The 21,222-nt window shown below is 42.0% G+C and overlaps 1 protein-coding gene across 1 annotated transcript; it reads right to left on the bottom strand.

Annotated features, from left to right (window-relative positions):
* Positions 1 to 11,942: 11,942 nt before the first annotated feature.
* LOC135945143 (serine/arginine repetitive matrix protein 1-like) lies at positions 11,943 to 20,347 on the bottom strand. The gene is made up of 3 exons (XM_065492609.1): positions 20,129 to 20,347; positions 19,723 to 20,031; positions 11,943 to 14,099 (listed from the first exon to the last, which is right to left on the bottom strand). The coding sequence occupies exons 1-3, from the start codon at positions 20,345 to 20,347 to the stop codon at positions 13,152 to 13,154; spliced, it is 1,476 nt and encodes a 491-aa protein (XP_065348681.1). The 3' UTR covers positions 11,943 to 13,151.
* Between the last annotated feature and the right edge of the window lie 875 nt (positions 20,348 to 21,222).

The raw sequence follows: 21,222 nt of genomic DNA, 5'->3' as shown, positions 1-21,222 counted from the left end.
CAATCTCCGAAAGATTTTTCTGACTTATAAAAGGAAATCGATAGTTTTGGTCAAACATTCTTAGAATTTCATCAATCTTCGAAAGATTGGTCTGTTCTAATCACGGGAATCGATAGTTTTGGTCAAACATTCTTGGTATTCCATCAATCTTCGAAGGTTTGGTCGGTACTAATAACGGGAATCGATAGTTTTGGTCAATTATTCTTAGAATTCTATCAATCTTCGAAATATTATTCGGTCGATTGAAAGGAAATCGATAACTTTGGTTAAACAATTTCGGAATTCGATCAATCTTCGAAAGATTATTAGGTCCTATAAAAGGAAATCGATAGTTTTGGTCAAAAATTCTTGGTATTCCATCAATCTTCGAAGGTTTGGTCGGTTCTAATAACGGAAATTGATAGTTTTGGTCAAACATTCTTGGTATTCCATCAATCTACGAAATATTATTCGGTCAATTATAAGGAAATCGATAACTTTGGTTAAACATTTTCGGAATTCTATCAATCTTCGATAGATTATTCGGTCTTATAAAAGGAAATCGATAGTTTTGTCAAACATTCTTGGTATTCCATCACTCTTCGAAGGTTTGGTCGGTTCTAATAACGGGAATCGTTAATTATTGTAAAACATTCCTGGAATTCCATTAATCTTCGAAAGATTATTCGGTCAATTGAAAGGAAATCGATAACTTTGGTTAAACATTCTCGGAATTCTATCAATCTTCGATAGATAATTCGGTCTTATAAAAGGAAATCGATAGTTTTGTCAAACATTCTTGGTATTCCATCAATCTTCGAAGGTTTGGTCGGTTCTAATAACGGGAATCGTTATATTTTGTAAAACATTCTTGGAATTCCATTAATCTTCGAAAGATTATTCGGTCAATTGAAAGAAAATCGATAACTTTGGTTAAACATTCTCGGAATTCTATCAATCTTCGAAAGATTTTTCGGACCTATAAAAGGAAATCGATAGTCTTTTTGAAACATTCTTGGAATTTCATCAATCTTCGAAAGATTGTCTGGTTTTATGAAAGCGAATCGATAGTTTTGATCTGTAACTCTTGGTATTCGTTCAATCTTCGTAAGATTTTTTGGTCCTATAAAAGGAAATCGTTAGTTTTGGTCAAACATTCTTGGTATTCCATCAATTTTCGAAAGATTGGTCTATTCTAATCACGATAATCGATAGTTTTGGTCAAACATTCTTGGTATTCCATCAATCTTCGATGGTTTGGTCGGTTCTAATAACGGGAATCGATTGTTTTGGTCAAACATTCTTAGAATTCTATCTATCTTCGAAATATTATTCGGTTGATTGAAAGGAAATCGATAACTTTGGTTAAACAATTTCGGAATTCTATCAATCTCCGAAAGATTTTTCTGACTTATAAAAGGAAATCGATAGTTTTGGTCAAACATTCTTAGAATTTCATCAATCTTCGAAAGATTGGTCTGTTCTAATAACGGAAATTGATAGTTTTGGTCAAACATTCTTGGTATTCCATCAATCTACGAAATATTATTCGGTCAATTATAAGGAAATCGATAACTTTGGTTAAACATTTTCGGAATTCTATCAATCTTCGATAGATTATTCGGTCTTATAAAAGGAAATCGATAGTTTTGTCAAACATTCTTGGTATTCCATCACTCTTCGAAGGTTTGGTCGGTTCTAATAACGGGAATCGTTAATTTTTGTAAAACATTCTTGGAATTCCATTAATCTTCGAAAGATTATTCGGTCAATTGAAAGGAAATCGATAACTTTGGTTAAACATTCTCGGAATTCTATCAATCTTCGAAAGATTTTTCGGACCTATAAAAGGAAATCGATAGTCTTGGTGAAACATTCTTGGAATTTCATCAATCTTCGAAAGATTGTCTGGTTTTAAGAAAGCGAATCGATAGTTTTGATCTGTAACTCTTGGTATTCGTTCAATCTTCGTAAGATTTTTTGGTCCTATAAAAGGAAATCGTTAGTGTTGGTCAAACATTCTTGGTATTCCATCAATTTTCGAAAGATTGGTCTATTCTAATCACGATAATCGATAGTTTTGGTCAAACATTCTTGGTATTATATCAATCTTCGATGGTTTGGTCGGTTCTAATAACGGGAATCGATTGTTTTGGTCAAACATTCTTAGAATTCTATCAATCTTCGAAATATTATTCGGTTGATTGAAAGGAAATCGATAACTTTGGTTAAACAATTTCGGAATTCTATCAATCTCCGAAAGATTTTTCTGACTTATAAAAGGAAATCGATAGTTTTGGTCAAACATTCTTAGAATTTCATCAATCTTCGAAAGATTGGTCTGTTCTAATCACGGGAATCAATAGTTTTGGTCAAACATTCTTGGTATTCCATCAATCTTCGAAGGTTTGGTCGGTACTAATAACGGGAATCGATAGTTTTGGTCAATTATTCTTAGAATTCTATCAATCTTCGAAATATTATTCGGTCGATTGAAAGGAAATCGATAACTTTGGTTAAACAATTTCGGAATTCGATCAATCTTCGAAAGATTATTAGGTCCTATAAAAGGAAATCGATAGTTTTGGTCAAAAATTCTTGGTATTCCATCAATCTTCGAAGGTTTGGTCGGTTCTAATAACGGAAATTGATAGTTTTGGTCAAACGTTCTTGGTATTCCATCAATCTACGAAATATTATTCGGTCAATTATAAGGAAATCGATAACTTTGGTTAAACATTTTCGGAATTCTATCAATCTTCGATAGATTATTCGGTCTTATAAAAGGAAATCGATAGTTTTGTCAAACATTCTTGGTATTCCATCACTCTTCGAAGGTTTGGTCGGTTCTAATAAAGGGAATCGTTAATTATTGTAAAACATTCCTGGAATTCCATTAATCTTCGAAAGATTATTCGGTCAATTGAAAGGAAATCGATAACTTTGGTTAAACATTCTCGGAATTCTATCAATCTTCGATAGATAATTCGGTCTTATAAAAGGAAATCGATAGTTTTGTCAAACATTCTTGGTATTCCATCAATCTTCGAAGGTTTGGTCGGTTCTAATAACGGGAATCGTTATATTTTGTAATACATTCTTGGAATTCCATTAATCTTCGAAAGATTATTCGGTCAATTGAAAGAAAATCGATAACTTTGGTTAAACATTCTCGGAATTCTATCAATCTTCGAAAGATTTTTCGGACCTATAAAAGGAAATCGATAGTCTTTTTGAAACATTCTTGGAATTTCATCAATCTTCGAAAGATTGTCTGGTTTTAAGAAAGCGAATCGATAGTTTTGATCTGTAACTCTTGGTATTCGTTCAATCTTCGTAAGATTTTTTGGTCCTATAAAAGGAAATCGTTAGTTTTGGTCAAACATTCTTGGTATTCCATCAATTTTCGAAAGATTGGTCTATTCTAATCACGATAATCGATAGTTTTGGTCAAACATTCTTGGTATTATATCAATCTTCGATGGTTTGGTCGGTTCTAATAACGGGAATCGATTGTTTTGGTCAAACATTCTTAGAATTCTATCAATCTTCGAAATATTATTCGGTCGATTGAAAGGAAATCGATAAATTTGTTTAATCATTTTCGGAATTCTATCAATCTTCGAAAGATTATTCGGTCCTATAAAAGGAAATCGATAGTTTTGGTCAAACATTCTTGGTATTCCATCAATCTTCGAAGGTTTGGTCGGTTCTGATAACGGGAATCGATAGTTTTGGTCAATTTTTCTTAGAATTCTATCAATCTTCGAAATATTATTCGGTTGATTGAAAGGAAATCGATAACTTTTGTTAAACAATTTCGGAATTCTATCAATCTCCGAAAGATTTTTCTGACTTATAAAAGGAAATCGATAGTTTTGGTCAAACATTCTTAGAATTTCATCAATCTTCGAAAGATTGGTCTGTTCTAATCACGGGAATCAATAGTTTTGGTCAAACATTCTTGGTATTCCATCAATCTTCGAAGGTTTGGTCGGTACTAATAACGGGAATCGATAGTTTTGGTCAATTATTCTTAGAATTCTATCAATCTTCGAAATATTATTCGGTCGATTGAAAGGAAATCGATAACTTTGGTTAAACAATTTCGGAATTCGATCAATCTTCGAAAGATTATTAGGTCCTATAAAAGGAAATCGATAGTTTTGGTCAAAAATTCTTGGTATTCCATCAATCTTCGAAGGTTTGGTCGGTTCTAATAACGGAAATTGATAGTTTTGGTCAAACATTCTTGGTATTCCATCAATCTACGAAATATTATTCGGTCAATTATAAGGAAATCGATAACTTTGGTTAAACATTTTCGGAATTCTATCAATCTTCGATAGATTATTCGGTCTTATAAAAGGAAATCGATAGTTTTGTCAAACATTCTTGGTATTCCATCACTCTTCGAAGGTTTGGTCGGTTCTAATAACGGGAATCGTTAATTATTGTAAAACATTCTTGGAATTGCATTAATCTTCGAAAGATTATTCGGTCAATTGAAAGGAAATCGATAACTTTGGTTAAACATTCTCGGAATTCTATCAATCTTCGATAGATAATTCGGTCTTATAAAAGGAAATCGATAGTTTTGTCAAACATTCTTGGTATTCCATCAATCTTCGAAGGTTTGGTCGGTTCTAATAACGGGAATCGTTATATTTTGTAAAACATTCTTGGAATTCCATTAATCTTCGAAAGATTATTCGGTCAATTGAAAGAAAATCGATAACTTTGGTTAAACATTCTCGGAATTCTATCAATCTTCGAAAGATTTTTCGGACCTATAAAAGGAAATCGATAGTCTTTTTGAAACATTCTTGGAATTTCATCAATCTTCGAAAGATTGTCTGGTTTTAAGAAAGCGAATCGATAGTTTTGATCTGTAACTCTTGGTATTCGTTCAATCTTCGTAAGATTTTTTGGTCCTATAAAAGGAAATCGTTAGTTTTGGTCAAACATTCTTGGTATTCCATCAATTTTCGAAAGATTGGTCTATTCTAATCACGATAATCGATAGTTTTGGTCAAACATTCTTGGTATTATATCAATCTTCGATGGTTTGGTCGGTTCTAATAACGGGAATCGATTGTTTTGGTCAAACATTCTTAGAATTCTATCAATTTTCGAAATATTATTCGGTCGATTGAAAGGAAATCGATAAATTTGTTTAATCATTTTCGGAATTCTATCAATCTTCGAAAGATTATTCGGTCCTATAAAAGGAAATCGATAGTTTTGGTCAAACATTCTTGGTATTCCATCAATCTTCGAAGGTTTGGTCGGTTCTGATAACGGGAATCGATAGTTTTGGTCAATTATTCTTAGAATTCTATCAATCTTCGAAATATTATTCGGTTGATTGAAAGGAAATCGATAACTTTTGTTAAACAATTTCGGAATTCTATCAATCTCCGAAAGATTTTTCTGACTTATAAAAGGAAATCGATAGTTTTGGTCAAACATTCTTAGAATTTCATCAATCTTCGAAAGATTGGTCTGTTCTAATCACGGGAATCAATAGTTTTGGTCAAACATTCTTGGTATTCCATCAATCTTCGAAGGTTTGGTCGGTACTAATAACGGGAATCGATAATTTTGGTCAATTATTCTTAGAATTCTATCAATCTTCGAAATATTATTCGGTCGATTGAAAGGAAATCGATAACTTTGGTTAAACAATTTCGGAATTCGATCAATCTTCGAAAGATTATTAGGTCCTATAAAAGGAAATCGATAGTTTTGGTCAAAAATTCTTGGTATTCCATCAATCTTCGAAGGTTTGGTCGGTTCTAATAACGGAAATTGATAGTTTTGGTCAAACATTCTTGGTATTCCATCAATCTACGAAATATTATTCGGTCAATTATAAGGAAATCGATAACTTTGGTTAAACATTTTCGGAATTCTATCAATCTTCGATAGATTATTCGGTCTTATAAAAGGAAATCGATAGTTTTGTCAAACATTCTTGGTATTCCATCAATCTTCGAAGGTTTGGTCGGTTCTAATAACGGGAATCGTTAATTATTGTAAAACATTCTTGGAATTCCATTAATCTTCGAAAGATTATTCGGTCAATTGAAAGGAAATCGATAACTTTGGTTAAACATTCTCGGAATTCTATCAATCTTCGATAGATAATTCGGTCTTATAAAAGGAAATCGATAGTTTTGTCAAACATTCTTGGTATTCCATTCTAACGAATAGAAGTTTCTTTGGGGCGAGAGGAGAAATAAACTGATTGTTTTGATAAAAATCAATTAAAAATCGTCAGATTTAATTCTAAGTGACGTGTGGCAATTAAATTATAAATTTCAGCTCATGGTTAGTAATTCACAATCATACTCAACAAATATACAAATTGATCTTCAATCGACGATCTTCAATGGAGCTAATCTCATCTTCGTACAGATCCGATTCGAGCATTAAACATCCCATTGATTCGTCCTTAATTAACAGTAGTAGCTGGTCATGTCCACGCTACAGCCTATCGGCCAGGTTGCCTTTATAACATACATATTTCGCCATAATAAATTTACAATTCACAAAAGAATAACAATAGTTTGGAAAGAAATTCACAATAAGAAAATACTCACAAAAATTAATTTGAACATCAGTTCAAATTACAAAGGTACGCAGATCCGCATCAAGCGTGCGTCATTCGTGGACATGGCCCGTCGTGGCCATTCCACCTTCAATGAGCTACGTGCTGCACTCGGCCAGACACGCACTCCTAATGCCAGGCTTGAGCATTCGCTCTTGCCGGCTCACCAACATTCTAATAGTGAATTACAAATATTTCCAAACATATCCCTCAGATGGCGAAACATATCAATCATACAAGAAATTAAACGAGTGATATACAATTACTCGTTACACCATCAATCTTCGAAGGTTTGGTCGGTTCTAATAACGGGAATCGTTATATTTTGTAAAACATTCTTGGAATTCCATTAATCTTCGAAAGATTATTCGGTCAATTGAAAGAAAATCGATAACTTTGGTTAAACATTCTCGGAATTCTATCAATCTTCGAAAGATTTTTCGGACCTATAAAAGGAAATCGATAGTCTTTTTGAAACATTCTTGGAATTTCATCAATCTTCGAAAGATTGTCTGGTTTTAAGAAAGCGAATCGATAGTTTTGATCTGTAACTCTTGGTATTCGTTCAATCTTCGTAAGATTTTTTGGTCCTATAAAAGGAAATCGTTAGTTTTGGTCAAACATTCTTGGTATTCCATCAATTTTCGAAAGATTGGTCTATTCTAATCACGATAATCGATAGTTTTGGTCAAACATTCTTGGTATTATATCAATCTTCGATGGTTTGGTCGGTTCTAATAACGGGAATCGATTGTTTTGGTCAAACATTCTTAGAATTCTATCAATCTTCGAAATATTATTCGGTCGATTGAAAGGAAATCGATAAATTTGTTTAATCATTTTCGGAATTCTATCAATCTTCGAAAGATTATTCGGTCCTATAAAAGGAAATCGATAGTTTTGGTCAAACATTCTTGGTATTCCATCAATCTTCGAAGGTTTGGTCGGTTCTGATAACTGGAATCGATAGTTTTGGTCAATTATTCTTAGAATTCTATCAATCTTCGAAATATTATTCGGTTGATTGAAAGGAAATCGATAACTTTTGTTAAACAATTTCGGAATTCTATCAATCTCCGAAAGATTTTTCTGACTTATAAAAGGAAATCGATAGTTTTGGTCAAACATTCTTAGAATTTCATCAATCTTCGAAAGATTGGTCTGTTCTAATCACGGGAATCAATAGTTTTGGTCAAACATTCTTGGTATTCCATCAATCTTCGAAGGTTTGGTCGGTACTAATAACGGGAATCGATAGTTTTGGTCAATTATTCTTAGAATTCTATCAATCTTCGAAATATTATTCGGTCGATTGAAAGGAAATCGATAACTTTGGTTAAACAATTTCGGAATTCGATCAATCTTCGAAAGATTATTAGGTCCTATAAAAGGAAATCGATAGTTTTGGTCAAAAATTCTTGGTATTCCATCAATCTTCGAAGGTTTGGTTGGTTCTAATAACGGAAATTGATAGTTTTGGTCAAACATTCTTGGTATTCCATCAATCTACGAAATATTATTCGGTCAATTATAAGGAAATCGATAACTTTGGTTAAACATTTTCGGAATTCTATCAATCTTCGATAGATTTTTCGGTCTTATAAAAGGAAATCGATAGTTTTGTCAAACATTCTTGGTATTCCATCACTCTTCGAAGGTTTGGTCGGTTCTAATAACGGGAATCGTTAATTTTTGTAAAACATTCTTGGAATTCCATTAATCTTCGAAAGATTATTCGGTCAATTGAAAGGAAATCGATAACTTTGGTTAAACATTCTCGGAATTCTATCAATCTTCGAAAGATTTTTCGGACCTATAAAAGGAAATCGATAGTCTTGGTGAAACATTCTTGGAATTTCATCAATCTTCGAAAGATTGTCTGGTTTTAAGAAAGCGAATCGATAGTTTTCATCTGTAACTCTTGGTATTCGTTCAATCTTCGAAAGATTATTAGGTCCTATAAAAGGAAATCGATAGTTTTGGTCAAAAATTCTTGGTATTCCATCAATCTTCGAAGGTTTGGTCGGTTCTAATAACGGAAATTGATAGTTTTGGTCAAACATTCTTGGTATTCCATCAATCTACGAAATATTATTCGGTCAATTATAAGGAAATCGATAACTTTGGTTAAACATTTTCGGAATTCTATCAATCTTCGATAGATTATTCGGTCTTATAAAAGGAAATCGATAGTTTTGTCAAACATTCTTGGTATTCCATCACTCTTCGAAGGTTTGGTCGGTTCTAATAACGGGAATCGTTAATTATTGTAAAACATTCTTGGAATTCCATTAATCTTCGAAAGATTATTCGGTCAATTGAAAGGAAATCGATAACTTTGGTTAAACATTCTCGGAATTCTATCAATCTTCGAAAGATTATTAGGTCCTATAAAAGGAAATCGATAGTTTTGGTCAAAAATTCTTGGTATTCCATCAATCTTCGAAGGTTTGGTCGGTTCTAATAACGGAAATTGATAGTTTTGGTCAAACATTCTTGGTATTCCATCAATCTACGAAATATTATTCGGTCAATTATAAGGAAATCGATAACTTTGGTTAAACATTTTCGGAATTCTATCAATCTTCGATAGATAATTCGGTCTTATAAAAGGAAATCGATAGTTTTGTCAAACATTCTTGGTATTCCATCAATCTTCGAAGGTTTGGTCGGTTCTAATAACGGGAATCGTTATATTTTGTAAAACATTCTTGGAATTCCATTAATCTTCGAAAGATTATTCGGTCAATTGAAAGAAAATCGATAACTTTGGTTAAACATTCTCGGAATTCTATCAATCTTCGAAAGATTTTTCGGACCTATAAAAGGAAATCGATAGTCTTTTTGAAACATTCTTGGAATTTCATCAATCTTCGAAAGATTGTCTGGTTTTAAGAAAGCGAATCGATAGTTTTGATCTGTAACTCTTGGTATTCGTTCAATCTTCGTAAGATTTTTTGGTCCTATAAAAGGAAATCGTTAGTTTTGGTCAAACATTCTTGGTATTCCATCAATTTTCGAAAGATTGGTCTATTCTAATCACGATAATCGATAGTTTTGGTCAAACATTCTTGGTATTATATCAATCTTCGATGGTTTGGTCGGTTCTAATAACGGGAATCGATTGTTTTGGTCAAACATTCTTAGAATTCTATCAATCTTCGAAATATTATTCGGTCGATTGAAAGGAAATCGATAAATTTGTTTAATCATTTTCAGAATTCTATCAATCTTCGAAAGATTATTCGGTCCTATAAAAGGAAATCGATAGTTTTGGTCAAACATTCTTGGTATTCCATCAATCTTCGAAGGTTTGGTCGGTTCTGATAACGGGAATCGATAGTTTTGGTCAATTATTCTTAGAATTCTATCAATCTTTGAAATATTATTCGGTTGATTGAAAGGAAATCGATAACTTTTGTTAAACAATTTCGGAATTCTATCAATCTCCGAAAGATTTTTCTGACTTATAAAAGGAAATCGATAGTTTTGGTCAAACATTCTTAGAATTTTATCAATCTTCGAAAGATTGGTCTGTTCTAATCACGGGAATCAATAGTTTTGGTCAAACATTCTTGGTATTCCATCAATCTTCGAAGGTTTGGTCGGTACTAATAACGGGAATCGATAATTTTGGTCAATTATTCTTAGAATTCTATCAATCTTCGAAATATTATTCGGTCGATTGAAAGGAAATCGATAACTTTGGTTAAACAATTTCGGAATTCGATCAATCTTCGAAAGATTATTAGGTCCTATAAAAGGAAATCGATAGTTTTGGTCAAAAATTCTTGGTATTCCATCAATCTTCGAAGGTTTGGTCGGTTCTAATAACGGAAATTGATAGTTTTGGTCAAACATTCTTGGTATTCCATCAATCTACGAAATATTATTCGGTCAATTATAAGGAAATCGATAACTTTGGTTAAACATTTTCGGAATTCTATCAATCTTCGATAGATTATTCGGTCTTATAAAAGGAAATCGATAGTTTTGTCAAACATTCTTGGTATTCCATCAATCTTCGAAGGTTTGGTCGGTTCTAATAACGGGAATCGTTAATTATTGTAAAACATTCTTGGAATTCCATTAATCTTCGAAAGATTATTCGGTCAATTGAAAGGAAATCGATAACTTTGGTTAAACATTCTCGGAATTCTATCAATCTTCGATAGATAATTCGGTCTTATAAAAGGAAATCGATAGTTTTGTCAAACATTCTTGGTATTCCATTCTAACGAATAGAAGTTTCTTTGGGGCGAGAGGAGAAATAAACTGATTGTTTTGATAAAAATCAATTAAAAATCGTCAGATTTAATTCTAAGTGACGTGTGGCAATTAAATTATAAATTTCAGCTCATGGTTAGTAATTCACAATCATACTCAACAAATATACAAATTGATCTTCAATCGACGATCTTCAATGGAGCTAATCTCATCTTCGTACAGATCCGATTCGAGCATTAAACATCCCATTGATTCGTCCTTAATTAACAGTAGTAGCTGGTCATGTCCACGCTACAGCCTATCGGCCAGGTTGCCTTTATAACATACATATTTCGCCATAGTAAATTTGCAATTCACAAAAGAATAATAATAGTTTGGAAAGAAATTCACAATAAGAAAATACTCACAAAAATTAATTTGAACATCAGTTCAAATTACAAAGGTACGCAGATCCGCATCAAGCGTGCGTCATTCGTGGACATGGCCCGTCGTGGCCATTCCACCTTCAATGAGCTACGTGCTGCACTCGGCCAGACACGCACTCCTAATGCCAGGCTTGAGCATTCGCTCTTGCCGGCTCACAAACATTCTAATAGTGAATTACAAATATTTCCAAACATATCCCTCAGATGGCGAAACATATCAATCATACAAGAAATTAAACGAGTGATATACAATTACTCGTTACACTCCTCCCCCGAGAAAAATAATTTTCACAGAAAATTATTACTGTGTCACATCAGTTCAACGCCGAAATTTTGATCAACTAATTTAAAATCTCAATCAGCAAATTCGTGCTCCTTTTAATGTTCGGCCCAACTCTCGTCATCTGGTTGATGCGATTTGAAACCCTGCCCGTTCTCAATCCGACTCTTGCGCGATATCAACGGGACAGGCGTTCTCAGGGAACCATCCAACACAGATTAGAGCAGCTTGCAACCGCAACACTCTATACAACACAAAATCCGCAAATTGTACCAGAAGGGCACTTGGGGGTCTACGCCAATCTATAGGGATGTCGGTTGTCTAGGGGGGATCTTGATCGCTTGGGGGAATAATCTAGTCGCGGTACGAACAACTACAGAGAACGTAGGTAGTAAAATGACAAATTAAACAAACAGGATTAATCTGAGCAAAAATGAATTAATATTTAATCAATTTATTTGAACACTTAATTGAGATCTCACTGCTTTACTCTTAAAACTCTAACTCTACTTGACAAACTTTGAACTATATCTCAGACTTTCAGGTTTCTTGTTTCACAATTGACTCTCTCTAATCACAATCTGAATTACTTTCCGCGAATTCACACTCTGCTCTGCCCTTACATACCCGCCTTATCACGTTTTCTCAGGGAAAAACCACCGCTAGCCGCGAGAAGGAACACACACGTCCGTCTCCTTTCGCAGCCAGAAGCCAAGAGAGAGACGCGGCGGAAGCGTCATGACGCTATCTCGCAACGGTTATTTCAAACCGCGCGCCGCGCTCTCATTGGCTATTCGGTGGGGCGCGCACTGAGCGCCCCCACCTCTCCCGACCAGCCACGATGTGGTTGAGGGCATCGGGAGAAGTGGGGAGGTAAGGGGCAGAGTCAGACGGAATTACATAAATTAACATCAATTAACTGAAATTATGCCGACAAAATAAACATAAATGTAAAGTACATCGTAAATCAACCGCCGGCCCACGCCGGCGAGCGGGCCGCGGGGCTGGGGGGGCCGTCAGATGGCGCCCTGCCTAACCATTCCGCGCCATTTTGGACGCTTTGTACTTAGGGCTGAAAATACGAGTTCTGGGCTCTTTTGGGGAGCCCAGACTCGCATCACACAGTTATTTGCTCGATATTTAATCAAAACTCAAATAATATGTCAGCGATTTGCCGCTGAGTCTCAAAAAATAAACAAATTTCACGCGGGCTTGGCCGCACCGCGCGCCATGTGGCCGACGCCGCCGCACTTTGGGGCCGTTTTGGGGGGTTTTTGGGTGATGACAGGGGGTGCGCGGGGTGTCTTGTCACGAATTGAATCCCTACCTGTAGCTGAGATTTCATCTGCGGCGTCAAATCACTCATTTCGGGATCTAATCGGCACTTTTATTGACAACACGATGCACTTGGCCGGCTAGCGTCGCTGCTTGGTTTGCACACGGTGCGTTTCCCACGTCTGGCTCGCTAGATGGCGTTGAAGCCAGCCAGGCGCGGGAAACGCGGGCCACGCTTGCCGGCAGTCACCTTATATGCCCCTCCAGAAATTTCCATGGGGAACGCAGTTTCCCATGGAGATTTCTTTTCTCACCCCTGGCCCCCTCGTGACAGCGTGTCGCCCTGCGTCGCTTACTGGGTGTACCAGCGGGCGACCTGGGTCTGTGGGGCCAGCTCATTCACTTGGGGACCCTGGGTGAATGATGGGTTCACCCTGGAGGGGCCAGCAGCTGCGTAGGTCTGGGCCAAGGCCAGACCGAACGCATATGCGCCATCCGCGGGTACATTGATATTGAATGTTGACGAATAATCGTACACAACGACCTGAGCGCCAGGGGGGGCGTTTGCCACCGCCCGCTGCTCAGCCCGATGGGCACCCGCCCTCGCCGGCGGCTGGTCGCCATCCTGGCTCTGGCCTTGCCTCTGCGGGGCTGTCTCTTGCCTTGGCTTTGAGGCAGCCTGGAGCTGCCTTCTCTGTTGGTCCAGTTTATTGGTCAGGAACTTGAGTCGCTTTTCCGCGAAGCGGGCTTTCCTGGCTTGACCCTTGCGTTTCTTGCCGCCCTTCCATCTTCCCTGACCTGCTCCTAAGGGGGCCGCCGCCCCTTCAGCCGTTCCCAGCCGGGGGATAGGCCTTCCCATGGCGGCCTTTGTTGGTGACGACCTGCCCCCTTCGGCGCTGGTCGGGGGTTTGGAAGCGCTCTGTTCTTGCACCCTTGGCGCTGTTGGGGTCTGCGTCGCGGTCTTGCTCGGGCCCCGCTGGATCGGCTGCGTTTTGGGCTGACTCTTTGGGGTGGCTTGCTTGGTTGGTGATGGTACCTTCTCTTTCTTCCTCCTCTGCTGCTGGGCGCCTTCACGTTCTTGCTTCTTTTTCTTGCTAGGCTGAACAGAGTCTCGCTGAGGTTGCGGCTCTGGCCGTTTCTCTGGTGGCTGTCCTTCCTCCGTGGGCGCCTTCTGTGCTTGTCGGGCCGGAGACCACGTCGTACTAGATGTCGTGGTGGGCGAGGCCTTCGCGGTCTGCGGTCGAATCCGCGCTTCATACTTCTTCATCTCTGGAGTGCGGACGGGCACGTATGTGCCAGCCTGAAAAAACAAAAAGGATGTGTTTTAGTACCTCACATAGTCGCCAAAGCGAGCTGGTTCCCTTCTGAGACGCGTAGAGCGTCGCAGAGGGGAGCCACTCGCGATTTCGACCTCTGGGGTTGGTGCGGGTGGGGCAGAGGTGGGGGTCAATTGGTTTAGGGGAAGAGCGACACATAATTCAGTGGGTTTTGTCAGATTCACACGCCTGTGGGCCAGCTGCAAAGCATCGCCCTGGGCATTATCTAACAATTCCGTGCCCATATCCTCCTCTGTCAACTCCTCCGGCTCTTGCAAGGGTTCTTTAGCCCACAATGGCTGTTCGTGGTATTTGCGCAACTGATCCACATTAGCAACCCCTTTCCAATCTCCGGCCAAGGTCTTTAACCTGAACGTGTTCTGGCCGCACTCCTCGCCCAGCAGAAAAGGGCCATCAAATTTTGCGCATAATGATTTCGCAATACCCTTATCTGCCGAGCTGAGGGGGTGGATTTCTCTCAGAACCACGTCACCCACCGCTAAGTCGTGATCAATGCGGCCTGAATTGTACCGCCGTTCGCGCTTTGCGTGTGCGTTTGCCAGTTGAGCTCGCACCAGGCGGTATGTTTCAATTAGCCTTTCCGCCAGGTCGTTGGCGTACTGAGCGTGTGGGCCACTTAGGTCTGGAATTTCAGTCTCCTGTTGCTCCTGGGTTTCTACAAGTTCTGCCGGCCCTTCCCCTGCTGGTACATCTACCAGCGGGGCGAACGGGCTTCGCAGCTCTCTGCCAAATGTCACAAAGGCTGGTGAAAATCCTGTGGACGAATTGATCGCCGTTCTCAGCGCAAACAGTGCTGAGGGCACATATTTTGGCCAGTCCTTATGCTTTTCCAGGAAGGGTCTGATTACAGATTTCAACAGACCGACATATCGCTCAGCAGGATTTCCCTTCGGTCGGTATGGGGAAATAAATTTGACCTTAATCCCCAACCGTTCACAGAATGTTTGGTGTAACTGACCGGCGAACTGTGTCGCATTGTCAGACCTAATTGCCAAGGGAAAACCATATCTACAACAGAAGTCTACCAAATGATTCGCCACTGCAGCTGCCGTGGCTTTCCTGACTGGATAGACTTCCAGGTTTTTGCTGAAATCGTCTACAATCAAGAGCGCATATTCATGATGGCTTGGGCCATGTGGTAGGCGTCCTATAAAATCTACGGACAACTCTTCGTAAGGTGCCTTTGGCAACCTTGAGGCCATAAAGCCTTGGGGTGGAGAATTCCGCGGACGAAACCGCTGACACTCATGACACCCCTTGACATAATCCTTGACATCCTGCTCGCATTTGCGCCATGTAAAGTGGGCCAGCACTCGCTGCAATGTGCGTTTCACTCCACCATGGCCTGCCAATTGGTGATCATGGCATGCGCGCAGGACCCATTTGCGTAACAGTGGTGGGACTAAGACACAAGTCACCCCAGTGGACATTTTCTTCAGCACCACCTGGTGGTCATGTAACATGAATCCTTTCTGGGTCAAATCCTCGTCACCGTTCAACAACCTGTCACGCAAAGAACACAACTCTTCATCCAACTGTTGAGCTTCAGCCCACATTAAGACATTTGTCAGGTCAGGAATGTCTCTCTGTACCGTGAACAATACAGCCGGAGGAGGGTCAGTTTGGGGTTGTCCCTTGTTTTGTGGGGAACAGCGTTGGCACGAATGCTGTGGCGTTCCCACCTCCTCCACTGCAAATCTCAGCCTGGGCTCGATTCCAGGGTCGTCAATGGGGACAACATCGTTCACCCAATAGACGTCTGGCGCAGGGTCTGGGCTTATTGGAGCCCTGGATAAGGCGTCACTAACCTGCATTTTCGTGCCTTTCCTGTGAGTGACCAGGCCATTAATGTGCATCAGGCGCAACACCCATCTGTGCAGCCGCCCAGTTGGCTCTGCAATGCTCATCATAGTCTTAAGAGCTTGATGGTCAGTCTCAATAATTACATAGGCCAGATCAATATACTTATGCATTTTCTGCGCTCCCCAAACCACAGCCAAACATTCTAGCTCGGTGATGCACATCTTTGACTCTGCTGGAGTTAGAGTGCGGGAGGCAAACGCAATTGGCCTGCGACCTAGGTCACTTTCTTGCATAAGGGCGACTCCTAAGCCTGCTTTACTTGCATCTGTTTGCAAGATAAAGGGCTCGTTCCAATCTGGGAGGGCTGTGAGGGCTGTTTCAGCCAGCGCCTTTTTTAGGCGCATGAAACTCTCCTCATGGACTGGTTGCCACGCCCACTTGGCGCCCTTGTGGGTCAATAAGTACAGTGGCTGGGCCATTTGGGCAAAGTTTTCGACCAAAGATCTGAAATACCCAACCATGCCTAAGAATCTCAAGACACCTTTAGCGTCCTTGGGAGGTGGCATGAGTTCAATTGCCGCCACCTTTGCTGGGTCTGGGAACAGTTCCCCTGACCTTACAATGTGACCCAGTACTTTCACCTCCGCCCTCGCCAACTGCACTTTCTCAGGGTGGATGGTGTACCCTGCTTTCTGCAATTGGGCAAACACCTGGGCTAGGTGTTGAACATGCTCCTTGATTGAATTGGAGTAAATGAAAATGTCATCAATGTAGGAATACGTGAATGACTCACAACCTTGTAAAGCCATCAGCAGGGCTCGCACATAGGTAAATCCGCTGCCTGCCAGGCCAAATGGCATCTTTTTGAAGCGGAACTGGCCAAAGGGCGTGTTGAACGCTGACAAATCGCGACAATGTTCCGCCAAAAAGAGCTGTAAATAGCCAGATGTGGCGTCAATCACTGTGTACACTTTTGCGCCTCCCATCCTTGCAAAAGCGTGATCAATTCTAGGGATCTCACATGGAGTCACCTCAGACATGGCGTTTAATTGGCGGTAGTCAATCGCCAACCTAAACTTGGGTTTCTCTGGTGTCGAGCCAGATTTCTCTACCAAGACAGGTGCGCTGCCAAAGGGCGACATGCAAGGCTCAATTGCCCCAAACTCCAGCATTTTCTTGACTTCTGTCTCTAAAGCAGCATGCTTCCTGGGATTCAGAAGGCGTGGCGGAGCCATGAAAGGTTTCGCGCCTGGTTTCAGGGAGATTTCATGCTCCAACAGAGTAACTGTCCCAGGTATTTCTGAGAAGAGGCCTAATTGTTCGTACTGGTCTACCACACTCATAATGGCAAACTTCTCTTCCTGAGAGCCGACCATGTTGGTGAATGCGTCTTGGCTCCAAGCCACGAAATGGCACTCATTTTCAACTTGGCCGTTCCTAGACCTGACAAAAGGGATCCTTGAGTCTGGGATCTTATCAAATCCCCAAGCTCGGTCGGCCATAAACAGGTTAATCCCCGCCAGGGCCATAAAATCTCTGCCCAACAAGAGCAGACTGTAATCTAGTGGGGCCACCATCATAGTCAGCTCGACCTGGTGTCCTAGGAATAGGACTCTCACATCACAGACATGAGATGCCGCTGTTTCCCCTGCAATTGTGAAGACATTTGTCTCTGTCTTTCGCGGGGTAACATTCAGTCTCTCCGCTAGTGGGGCAGAAATGACACTCATATCTGCTCCTGAATCTAGGAGTGCGATCATTGAATGATGGTTAATCAAAACCACCATTGTTGGCGCACATGCTCGAGCCTCTTGTTTGAGTTGCTCAACCGACCACATTCTGACTTTTCCCTCGCGTATTGTACTCTGGGGAGCAGTCTCACAGTTTTCTGTGGTTACATTTGTGGTTTCTCCCTCTCTTTTGGGGTGTGTTTTGGCAGCCTTTCTCGCTGCCGCCAGGATTTCTGAGGCTGTCTGTTTGGACGAGCTCTCGCACCACCCCGCGTCGTCCTCGTCCTGCTCCTCGCAGTCTAAACCGTCGGTATCCGACGCGCATACATGGATCCTGTAAAGACGCTCTTCTCTCTCGTCCTCAGCAGCTGACGTGTCTGATTGCGAGTCAGAGTGGTCATACAGGTATCTAACATCTTCTTCCACTAGCCGCTCCTCCTCTCTCTCGCCTTCCATTCCTGGTCGGCTGAGAGTAAAGAAGGTTACATTTGTGCGTGCTGGGGAAGGGCTTCTGGACTGGCTTCGAGCTCGCCAATCATGGGAGGTCTTATCAGAACCTTGGTTGTTCCATCCGAAAGACGGTGCTGGTGAGCGCCATCTTGGACGTTGTTCAGGGCCCGCTGAGCCAGCTTCAAAGCTTACTGCTCGCGGGCCCTGTCCGCGTTTTTTGGACTCAGTTGGCTGGAGTTGAGGTCTGGGCAGTTCTTGGCCATGTGCCCCATCCCCTTACAGTTATAGCACTTGAGTGGCTGTGCGTATTGGCGGCCGTCCTGTGACGTACCACCTGGAGATTTGGGTCTTGCCCCTCCAGGTTGGTAGGTTGGTGTTTGCACAGGAAACTGGGGAAGTGGTTTCATTACTGGCGCACTCAACTTGTCATGGGGGGACACCAAGCTAGGGTCAGGTATATCCCCTACAAAGGGCCTGTAGTGCTTCTGGTGCCATACCTGGCCGTCAATATGGGCGGCCTGCCTCATCATATCAGATAGTGACACAAAGGAGTACATATCCATGAGGCGGTTGTATTGTGGGTTCACGTTCTGAACCACATGAGCCACTTGATCAGCGTCAGACGCCTGCGAATGGGCTAGCTTGAATGCGTGCGCCATCACCGTTACATAGTCAGCCAGGGTCTCGTCTGGGAACTGAGTCCTTTTAAACAAAAAGTCTCGCATTTTTGACACATGCCCAGGACTCGTATACTTTTCTAAAAACGCTCTCTCAAAGGAGGCGAAGGTGCCATCCAGGAACCCTAACGCTACGTCATACCAGAGTCTAGCTTCCCCAATCAGGGAGAACTGCAATTGCTGGTAACATGCGACATCCAGGGATAAACCCTGGAACTGCGCAGCGTACTGCTTCAAATCTAGCAGGAAGTCGAATGGAGACTTCGTGTCGCCCCGCCCACTGAACATGGGTTGGGGCAGCTTTTTTGCCATTTGAGGGGTGGCGGGGCCTGCAGCCACATACGGCTGCATTGGCATTGGTAGAGGGAGCCCTGGGTTTACAACTGTGCCCAAGCCGGCATTTGGTTGGGTCAGGGTTGCCCCTATGCCCCGCCCCCCTACTCCACTGGCACCCCCTGACAAATTTGGAGGATTGACATGAGGCCCCGCTCGGGCTGCCAATGGCTGGGCAAGGGTTTGACCCCAGCTCTGGCCGCCCATGCCACCTGCCATGGTGGCCTGGGTCATCAGGTTTGGATGGTTTACATAATTCAGTGCAGGGACAGGTTGCACCTGGGCAGCAGTTGGGTTCCAACCCTGACCGCCCCTACCACTAGCACCACCTAGTATGGTAGGCTGAGCCAAAGGCATGTTGGGCACCGCATAGTGTTGCCCTACCTGGGCTACAACCCCATTCTGCGGGGTGTACCAGGAATTGTATGCGTGTCCCAGCTCAGCCTGGGGGTAAAGACCCCCTTGCAACTGGCTTGGGTGCTGTACCAGGGTACCCTGACTGGGGCCATAAGGCCCAGCCGACAACATTGTCGGCTGCCACACTTGTGGCCTCAGGTTGTTGGAGGACTGCTCGTATAGTTGTTGGCGTTGACCTTGGAGGCGGCTGTGTTCCATCTCAAGCTGCTGGAGCTTCGCTGCCAGGAGGGCGTCCTCATTGGGCTGCTGCCTCTGCTCCCAGCCAAGTTGGTTGGTGTCCAATGGTTGGTGGGCCGTCGGGTTTGGCTGGACAGGGAGTGGGTCCAACCGTGGGTTGTGTCCCTCATTGCCATAGGCATTGGGGAACGCTTGCGGCTGTGGCGGAAGGGGTAAGAGAGGGCCTGCAGGGAGAGCCTGCAGGTGCCCACCTCCTTGCCCTGCCACCCAACCACCACTGGCTTGTCCCTGCACGTTCGGCCTAACACCTGACGGTGTTTGACATGGATGGCCTACTAATGCAGGGCCGCCTAGGTGGTTGGTCGCCTGCAACCCTGGCTGGGACCCACCTGTCGTGGCCAATACCCGTGGTCCACCTGACTGATGACGTTGAGTACCTGGTGAGCTTGATCTGGATGATGTTCCGTCAGCCTGGGAGCCTCCAGGGTGGTAAGTATTCTCCACTGCCTCGGTGAAATTTCCCAGTTGCGCGGCGGTGAACTGCGCTCCCCGCTGCATCGCCGTGGTGATCATCGACAAGCAGTGGTCCAAGATTTCCTCGGCAATTTCGCTTGGATTAGCCATTATAAACAAAATGTACAAAGTACCTAAGTTCTCTATATTCTTTACGAAAAAGGGGGGTTCACTTCTAAAAAAAAGGAAGTGAAAGGCCGAGCCCCCACTTTGTACCAGAAGGGCACTTGGGGGTCTACGCCAATCTATAGGGATGTCGGTTGTCTAGGGGGGATCTTGATCGCTTGGGGGAATAATCTAGTCGCGGTACGAACAACTACAGAGAACGTAGGTAGTAAAATGACAAATTAAACAAACAGGATTAATCTGAGCAAAAATGAATTAATATTTAATCAATTTATTTGAACACTTAATTGAGATCTCACTGCTTTACTCTTAAAACTCTAACTCTACTTGACAAACTTTGAACTATATCTCAGACTTTCAGGTTTCTTGTTTCACAATTGACTCTCTCTAATCACAATCTGAATTACTTTCCGCGAATTCACACTCTGCTCTGCCCTTACATACCCGCCTTATCACGTTTTCTCAGGGAAAAACCACCGCTAGCCGCGAGAAGGAACACACACGTCCGTCTCCTTTCGCAGCCAGAAGCCAAGAGAGAGACGCGGCGGAAGCGTCATGACGCTATCTCGCAACGGTTATTTCAAACCGCGCGCCGCGCTCTCATTGGCTATTCGGTGGGGCGCGCACTGAGCGCCCCCACCTCTCCCGACCAGCCACGATGTGGTTGAGGGCATCGGGAGAAGTGGGGAGGTAAGGGGCAGAGTCAGACGGAATTACATAAATTAACATCAATTAACTGAAATTATGCCGACAAAATAAACATAAATGTAAAGTACATCGTAAATCAACCGCCGGCCCACGCCGGCGAGCGGGCCGCGGGGCTGGGGGGGCCGTCAGATGGCGCCCTGCCTAACCATTCC

Source organism: Cloeon dipterum, chromosome X (genome assembly GCF_949628265.1).
Source record: "Cloeon dipterum chromosome X, ieCloDipt1.1, whole genome shotgun sequence".
Lineage (NCBI taxonomy): Eukaryota > Metazoa > Arthropoda > Insecta > Ephemeroptera > Baetidae > Cloeon > Cloeon dipterum.
This window is presented reverse-complemented; position numbering and strand designations above follow the sequence as displayed.